The 9,200-nt window shown below is 36.8% G+C and overlaps 2 protein-coding genes across 2 annotated transcripts in view; one reads left to right on the top strand and one right to left on the bottom strand.

The window, feature by feature from the left end:
• OPRM1 (opioid receptor mu 1) overlaps positions 1 to 9,200 on the bottom strand; it is a 159,764-nt gene that overhangs the window by 38,364 nt on the left and 112,200 nt on the right. The window lies entirely within an intron of this gene.
• IPCEF1 (interaction protein for cytohesin exchange factors 1) overlaps positions 1 to 9,200 on the top strand; it is a 75,102-nt gene that overhangs the window by 42,676 nt on the left and 23,226 nt on the right. Inside the window, exon 8 of the mRNA XM_011362713.1 lies at positions 3,531 to 3,897. Coding sequence (XP_011361015.1) covers positions 3,531 to 3,897 — 367 coding nt within the window. The remainder of the gene's footprint in view (positions 1 to 3,530; positions 3,898 to 9,200) is intronic.

The following is a 9,200-nucleotide window of genomic DNA, read 5'->3' as shown; positions in this document are numbered from 1 at the left end:
TTCTACTAGCATGTGGTAGAAATACAAACAATACTTTCTAGGGCTTACCAGCAATGGGCTGGTTTGTTTTTATTAATATAGCTAATAAAAGGAAAGAAAAGCTGTGCATGTTCCTTTTTTTAAAATTAGTTTTATTATGTTTGGTCTTAAATTATTCTTTTATCTTCCATTTTTATATGCTTTGACTAATATAGCTTAAGATTTATATACTGACTCATTTCTTCCCAATTACAGGCTTTTGGTGGCCATTTAAAATTATTTTTCTCCATGTCAAACTTCTGTTTTTAAAACAATAAAGAAATAGGGTTTGTAGCTAATTAGCATTTGAACTATGCTTCTTCAACGAATAGAAGTGTTTCATACAGAAAATGGGAGAAAGTCATATTGAATTTTTAATGTAGCCATATACATAATTTCTTCATTAACACTAAGATCTTTAAAATGCCTCTAATTTTCTCATTAAAAAATAAAATATTTAAATCCCAAATGTTCTGAAATGCGTGAAACCATCTACAATTATCAATCTCTAATAAATAAAATAATAATTTTGTTTGAGATCATGAGAACAGTTTATGAGAATCTTTGCAGCCAGTACCAGCCACTTTTAGATCCAAGGATTAGGATAAATCATCCATAGCAACGTACAGGGAATTTCAGGGTGCTCTTCAGTAAGAGGTTGAACTACTCGGGGCTGTTTTTCTTCACACCACTGGCTCTCTAGTTTGCTCTTTCTTGGCCTTAATTTGTGACCAACTGTGTGTCAGGCACAGATACAACAAACGGAAATGCAAAAAATGATTAAAAACAGCCTGTTCTCAACTTTCCAACAAAAATAAACAAATCAATCAGCAATTACAGTATCAGTTGACGATTAAAATAATAGTCCACTTGGTATGCTAGAAGTAAACTCAGGAGCACCAGTCAAAGCTCCCTGTCTCACCCTGAAGCCCCCAGAGAAGATTTCTGGGAGGAGCTGGTCCCTGAACCGACACTGGAAGAATGGACTTGTGTTGACCACACAGGGGTGAGACTGTCACACCTTTCTACCTTCATTTGACTTGCAATGGGGAGTTTTATGAGTATCTTACATGGATGGTTCACAGAAGGCAATGAGCTAAAAGTTCTTTGTTTAACACGTAGCTGTTCATAGCTACAGAATGGTAACAGCGAACTATGATTTGGCACCACACTATCCATTAAACACGTTCTCATATTGAATAATCGTGCTCCAGTTCCATTTGGTTTGTATTTTGTCAATCTCTCTTCTAATGAAAACTCTCTCTGACCTGATACACTTAGTCTTTTTCTCGTTTCTTTTTTCCTTCTCTACAGTTTTTCTCCTCATTCCTCCTCTTCCTTCTCTTTCCCCTTCCACCTACCCTTCTCCTCCACCTTCTTATTCTTCTCCTTTTTTCTGGCTCACTTTTCTTTTCTTTATTTAAAAATCAAATTTATACATATTCTATGATGCTAGGAAAAAATGGATTGAAATGATTTGCACTGTTTTTGAGTATTACCACAAACAGGAATCCAATTCTGATGTGCATGTAACCTGTCTTTCCTTAGGTGTTTAAACAGAATTTTCAGGTTCAGAGGCTTATGGAATGTGCTGCAGCAACTGTGTGTAGTTTTCTGCTCAAACAGCCCATTTGTTAATTTGCTGTAATCAAATTAGAGAGTATCAGCAGGGGCAACAGGAAATGCTTGTGCTTGGTCTCTTTTCAGAAAAGGAAGCTAGCTGATCACATGGAAGCCAAGCGATTTACCAAAATAGCTCACTATAGAAGAATGTGTCAGGACTGGGTCTGAATGGGTATTTTTGTTAATATTTCTTTTGTAGGTTCTGTATTGTGTAAACTGTTCCTGGCATTTGTTTGGACAGTTTGGGGAGGGGGTTTGCGTTTTTTCCTCTTGATAACTGGGGTTTTATTTAGTGAATTATAGGTCTTTCTTTGATCTCTTAGTTATTAAATGGTTGGAGTGTTTTAAGGCAACTGGTTCCCAAGCTCATTGACACATTCCTGAATGGAAAGCTTTCATGTCTTTGCAAATATACTATTATTTAGAAGATTTGTGTGATGAGTTAGTATTTTAACTGGATATTTCAAAGTCATGCTACTAAAAAGTGGATTTATTTATTATTGAACAATTCATGTCTAGTATGCAGCAACTGGGCATGCATTGGTTACATACTGGCTTTTTCCAACAGAACTCAGAGCTTAGAACTTACAAAATTCTTGGGAATAATTGGTTTGAAACAAAGTCAGCCATTCTGAGTTAGTTGTAATGATCTTGAGGTTTTTCAGGAGAAAACCCTAGTTTACCCTTTGGCTTCTTCCTTCTGGCAGTTCCCTCCCTCCCACATCCTTGGAGTTTTGGATGCTTGAAAGTAACAGGAGTATTCCGTAGGATGATATAATGAAACTGAACCATAAAATGCCTTCTCTGTCTCATCTGCCCTTGGAGACATTGGGCAACTCAGAGAGCACAGGTTTCTAGATTTTTGGATTTTACTCACCAATAAAATGAAAAATGGAGGACAACATATTATTGCCAAGTCATTATTTTGCTATATAGGTTATTAAAAACAAAACAACTCCAAAAAGACAAAAGCAAGTATCTACCATCACCATTTTCCAAATATATTTTCACATCAAAATGTAACAAAGATAAAATCTCAGAAGTCTGCGATTTCAAGACAAATGAAGTCTTTCCCAAGAGAAGACTATTGGTACCGCGTTGATGTCTTCTCCATCAATGCATCAGGATTGATGAAACTTTTGCCAAGGATTGCCATTTATCCTTAAACTGTATGTTACAATCTGCTTTAGGAAGCTCCTAGATTATCAACCTACTTTTCATAGTCCGTGGCGCAGTTTTTGATTTCTTTTTCATTAATCAGGAGCCTGAGAATGTATCCTTGTCTTCTCTGGTGAAAGTTTCTTAAAGTTTTTAAAATATCAAAGAGAAATGACAACATTATTTAACCTATGTAGTTATGAGCCGATATTGGTGAAGTACGAAGAAATATGTGAAACATATTTGAGGATTGAAATAGATGCGCTTTGCCCAACATCACTGGTCTCCACTCACTTAGTATGATTTTGCTTCCTATCTGGCTCTAGCTTTTGCTTTTTCTCTTAATTACCTTTCTTAAGAGTTTTTGCTCAATCAGTGAGAATTCAGTGATAGATTGCAATCTACTTTTTGTTCAAACAATCTTTCAGTTTTCCAAAGAACTCTCCCAAGAGGACTTTTAAATTTCTGGAGAACACTGAAGAATAGGGTAAATCATGCTATGGAGATCTTTCAGATCCTAGAACAGTGAATTCAGAGTGACACAGATTGGTTTTTAGAAAATGGTATCATAATGTCTGTCATACAGATACCTAATATGTTTTTCTTTTGACTCTCTTATTACTGGCCACTTTTTGAAACACTGGGGTACCTTTATTGAATACGAAAAGTGGAGAATGCTGGTTTAATCATGATTTATTTTATTCTTTTTGGATTTTATCTATGCAAAATAGGCACAGCAGGCGTCTTCATCTTCCCTGAAATCGAGTGAAGCGTCGTGTTCTTTCTCTTCCCTGGAAAGTACAATAAAGACATCCAGCAGTTTGACCTCCTTATCTAAAGAAAGACAGTCTTGGATCAACATGATTAACAGTTCATCCACTGCTGAAGATGTGGGACAATCAATAGCAATCGCTGTGCAGCTTCACTCACCTGCACCCTCGGAGGCAAACAGTTGCAAGGCCCTGGAAAACAGCTTTGCCATGTCGGAAAGTGGATTTTTGAACTCTTTATCGAGCGATGACACGTCCTCACTGAGTAGCAACCTAGACCATCTTAGTGTCCCAGACAAGCCTACTGGATCAAAGATGATGGACAGAGGTAAACCAAGAAATTGTTTACTCTTCTTTAGAGAATGAATATTTGGTGTGGTTGTGGAACTCTAATGTTAACTCGTGAAAAGAGTGTTAAAAGTCATGAATGATGATGCAGTAATTGGACAGTCAGGTGCAGCTAAGCCCAGGGGCTACTTCTATAGAGGAGTTTGCATATGGGAAGCTTTGAGGCCAATCATGACCTCTTATAAGCGTCACTAACCAAATACTTATGAAATGATCATACGCTGATATTTTTTCACCAATCTGAGGAAAGGCTTGTCTCTTTTTGGCTCCATGTGCTATGCTCTGGAGCTTGTGGGGATAGTTATGACGTAACCTCCATGGTTCCAAACAAATTTAAAGCAACCATCTTTCCTGGGCCATGACCACAGATGAAGTTTGGTTGGCCCAGCTAGCGGGTTCCTGAAGGTGCCCGTGAGGTTAACAGGGAGACAGACAATTGACGTACACTTTGGAGAAAGCACAGAGCTTTTAAACACAAAATAGAGCACAGTTTATGTTTTTGAAAAACAAAAACAAAAACACCCACATTTTAAGTCTTAGCAAAGGAAAGAGTTAATAGAGTCTAAAAATTAATTAATAACGTGAGCTTTCTTAGTACTCTGTGATAGTTGGTCCTTATCTTTTATTCAGACTAACTTTTCTTTTATTATTAGTTTCAATCATGATGTCTCTTTTCTGATGGTCTGTGCCTTATTCATTCTAGTGTAGAACAAGCTCACCTGATATGAGATACTGAGCAATGAGAAGATGATGAGTTTGGTTTGTGTCTTTTCAGGGTGCTGTTGAGAGAAAGCTGACTAGCTATATTCCCATGATCCTTAGTCAGAGTGGTAAAGTTTTTTTAAGTTCTCAAATCTTCAGATGTACCTTATTAATTTAGTATTTGATATCAGAGTAATTTAGGCCAAGGATTACAATTGCGAATCCAGTTGTGTGTGTGGGGTGTGTGTGTGTGTGTGTGTGTGTGTGTGTGTGTGTGTGTGTGTGTGTGAATGTGTGTACAGTATTTTAAAGAATCTGAATACCGAGGCTGAGAACTCATTCTCCAAGTCACCGCAGTTGTCACCACTCCCTGTGGCCTTACCTGAAGAAGTTTCACGCAGTCGAGTTATCTGCCTGGCTTCTGATGGCATTTTTTGCTTGACACCCCTAACTCGGGCCAACAATTTACTTTACATTTTAAAAAAGTAGAGTGAATGAAGTTATTGGCAAACCAATCTATTTCTATTGGTGAATGATATATAATACGGAGGGCAATGGAAGTAATGCCACTGAGGGATATGGAGGGGTCAAGTTCTGACTGAGGAATGGAAAATGGTAGACGCATGCTGGCCTCTGGTGTGTGAAGTGCTGTTATGGAGAAGAATGGCCTTCATTTGCATCTGCTCGGAAGTACGAAGTTGAGGCCAGTGGTACAACTAAAAAGAAGGTAGTTTTAGGTTCAGCATAGAAAACTTCCTTTGAACATTGAAAACATTCAGAAAGGAAGGAATGCACTCCTTGTCATTGGAGATGTTTACTCACTCTGAGACAATCATTTTCATTGGCTATTAATTGCATATTGCATATTGATCATAACCTTTGTTCTCACAAAGACACACTGAAGAGAGAGTTTAAATATCTCAAACTCGATGGCCTCTAACTTCATCCTTAGAAAATCTTTCCAGATATAGGACTGGTAACATTAGAGAAAGTAATCGAAGTACCACATCTCTTCTTTCCCCGCTAAAAACTCATAGTCATTGGGCCGTAAGGTAGAACAGTTTCATACATATACCCATACTCACACCCACACCCGCAGCACACCAGGATGAAGATGGCTTCGAAAGCAAAATAGAGAATAAGATTCCATTTGCATTTCTTTCCCAAGGGATAACTCTGCAGATTGAAAGTTTCGTCTAGGATGACTAATTTGAGAGTCATAGGAAGTTGTGTGCAGTTCTTACCCTTGTCTAAATGTCACTCTTGGGATGCATGCATTGCAGAGCCTGGCTGGGTACTTGCAGTGCTTTCAACCTAAGAAGGAAGACACCTTGTATTTTCAAATTTTGAGTTAACTGCAGAGTGCCCAATAGAATCTGTATGCTTCTTCGAACAGCTTGATGTGAAGCTATTTCTCTCAGTAGAAATAAAGAGAAAATAAAAGCATTCTTCTCTCACTGATTTGTTGGCAGTTACCATATGATACAAATTTTTTGCTGGTGATTTTCTTCTGCTGCTGAGGATTTGGTTAAATTCCCAGAGGAGCTAAAACTACATAAAGTCATTGCTATGGAAACAGCTACTCAGTCTTTGCTTGTATTTCTGATGACTTGCTATGGAGAATCAGATTGTGTATTTTGCTTTTTTTTTTTTTTTTTAACCTATTTGTATTGGAGAAGAAAGTAGCTTTTTATTTTTCTGACTTTTAAAATTTACTTTTTTCCTGCCAATTAGAAAAAGAAATAAAAGCCTTGAATTTCCTGTGACCGAAATATCGTTCAGGATGTTTTCATGACAGGGACTGATAGAAGTTTCAATATGGCCCAAAACAGGAGTTAAGATTTTAAATTAAGCCCCAGGCTCAAGATTTGTTTGCTAGAGAAAGAAACTATTTCAGAAAAGATGCTTAAAGATTAATAACTGAGCCCTGACACAAGCAAATAGCATGAAATATAGCCTGCTTTTTATTTCGACAATGAGAGACATATTTTGGAGTTTGTATACAATTAAAATGTGGTTGCTAGAATTCTATGCTGAATCTAAATATCCTTTTAGGCGTTTCTACCCTGCTGTGTAAACTATTAAAAAATTCAGAATGTTAATTGCCTTTCCACATTGGTGGTTTCAGAGTTCCAGAGCCCCAGAGCTCCCTGGATTCTTCAGTCTCTCTATAAGGCATTGGGGAAAAGGGGTGATTGGGGTTAATGAAATGTTCATCTCAGTTTTTCTCTATGCTATAACTTTTTTTTTTTTTAAAGATATTATTTGGCCCATGACTTATGCTTTTGTGATGATCACTCACATTATATGTCTCTACTTAAATATGATAACAACATGGAGAAAATTTTACTATACTTACTCCATAAATGGAGCGACTATACCCTGGATGGTGAATAGCTAATAACCACTAATAAGATGAAACCCAATTTATTCAAATATATTTTTCAAGTACAGGTATAAACAATTAATCTGGGAATCATGTTGAATAAAAAGCGTTTTTAGTGAAGAGACAAGCACACTAGAGCATGCATGACATCTCAGGCAGTGGCATAAAGGAGCCAGATTTGGGGATTTAACAAATCTTACAAAAATTTTTATACAATCTGAGTGCAAAAAGTACAGATGCTGTATTATTTTAGCTAGCTACTTCAGAGATTGCTATAGGAATTGTGTGGCATGTCTCTTTAGGAAGAAAATAATAAAAAGAAAAAGTTGAATACTGAATTCCATTCAATTTAGCATTATTTTTATTTTTGAGTACCTAATATCTATTCAAGTACATTGTGGTAATAGGAATACAGAGATGAGCAAGATACAATTTCTAGTCTAAAACATTTTAACATCTAATAGGGAGAGTGGGAGGAATAAGATGCACTTAACCAAAGAAAGCAGAGTAAAATAAATGCTACCAGGAGATATAAAGTACTGGAGGCATTTAAAAGTGTGCAGGGACTCAAAATGTGGACGATCGCAGCAAAGTGATCTAAGATGTGATCTAAGTGGGTGGTTCTGTGTGTAGAGAGAGGAGACGTGGGAAAGATAGAAGTTTGGATGATGTTGAAAACTGAGCTAGTCGTTAATTTATTTCAATAGATGATGGGTGACCATTTCCAACCAGAGTAATCATAAATTGAGCTATACTTCAGAAAAATTATGTTAACTTTCGAATGTAGAGTAGAAGAGAATAAGAGGAGATTTATTCTCTTAAAAACAAGGAAATTAGAAGAGTTTGGAAGCTTTTATAATAGCTGAAGTGGCAGTGGAAATAGAAATTAAAGGAGAGACTTGGAGAGTTCTTTAGCATGCTTATCAAGGTGAAGACTGATCTTGACCTTTGTATCTCTATCACTTAATTTTGTCCCTAGAAGATTTCCTATTGATTTATATTTTTGAGCTATAATTTGAAAAGTGATCTGAAAATGAGACTATTTACTCCTAGGAAAACCTCGGATCTATAATTAATAATCTCAGTCACTGATGACCCAAACATCTACTTCCTCTGCTCCAGGTGAGGTGGCTAAAGATCTCTAGAAGATGGCATGAAATAATACCGATTATCTGTAAATTTGTACAATATAATTAGTTCATTTTTAGTTGTCAGACCTTTCTCTCATCTTTTTCCTCCTTACTTCATATTACTTTTCCTGAAGCTAAGGGTTATGAATGGGAGATGGAGGGAAGTCACTAAGGCAAGGGTTTTGAAGATGATGACAAGCATAATCTAGATTTTGGAGGTATGTAATCTCAGAGGGACATCAACAGATTGGAATATATAAGGGGTTTAAGGAATTGGAGGTCACAACTAAAGATATGTAGATTCAGAAGAGAGAGAATAGGAAAAAGAAGATCCTTGTACTCAGAGAGAAGTAAATTTACAGGTGAAGGTTTTAGATGTTTAACAATCTGAAGAGTTGGGGCGAAGGTATTTAAAATGGTCTGCTCTGGGTGTCAGATAAACTAGGCATACCTCTGCTCGTGGGCACAGGAGTTCTGTCAGAACACTGAGTTCATTCCAGACCGAACCCGCAACTGTCATGAAAAAAGCAAGGCTTTGCAATCAGTCATATTTGACATTCCTTTAAATGCTATGCTACAAGAACAGTGTTTTATCAAAATTTTTGACCAAATTTTTTTTTTGTTTATGTAGAATATAGAAAACAACATTGGGAGACAAAATAAAGACTATTTTCATATTTGATAGTAAAGCCATTTCTAAATCAGTGGAACTTGAGCCAAAGTGAGGGGCCATAGGTTTATCCCCTTATTGGTCTGGCAGCAATGCAGAAGTTCCTACTGTGTATATGTGGCCAAGTGGACATGGGTGGTTTTAAACGTTACCAAATGGTCTTCAATTTTTTTTTTCATTTTTATAACTTCCTGCTTTTGAGTCAATGCTTGGCTTTCTAGTTTTGTGTGTGTGTGTGACTCTTTTCATATTTATACACTTCAGCATTTTTTTGTTTCATGGGGAGCAGAGTGGGCAGGGGATGCATAAGAAGAACTGATCAGATAACTCAATAGCAGATGGTTTATGTGGCAACTAGTGAGTCCTGTAAGGGGTTTGGATTTTGTTCCAAGTGC

Source organism: Pteropus vampyrus, unplaced genomic scaffold, assembly GCF_000151845.1.
Source record: "Pteropus vampyrus isolate Shadow unplaced genomic scaffold, Pvam_2.0 Scaffold78, whole genome shotgun sequence".
Taxonomy (NCBI): Eukaryota; Metazoa; Chordata; class Mammalia; order Chiroptera; family Pteropodidae; genus Pteropus; species Pteropus vampyrus.
Note: the sequence above shows the minus strand (reverse complement) of the source record. Positions and strands in the feature narration are given on the sequence as shown.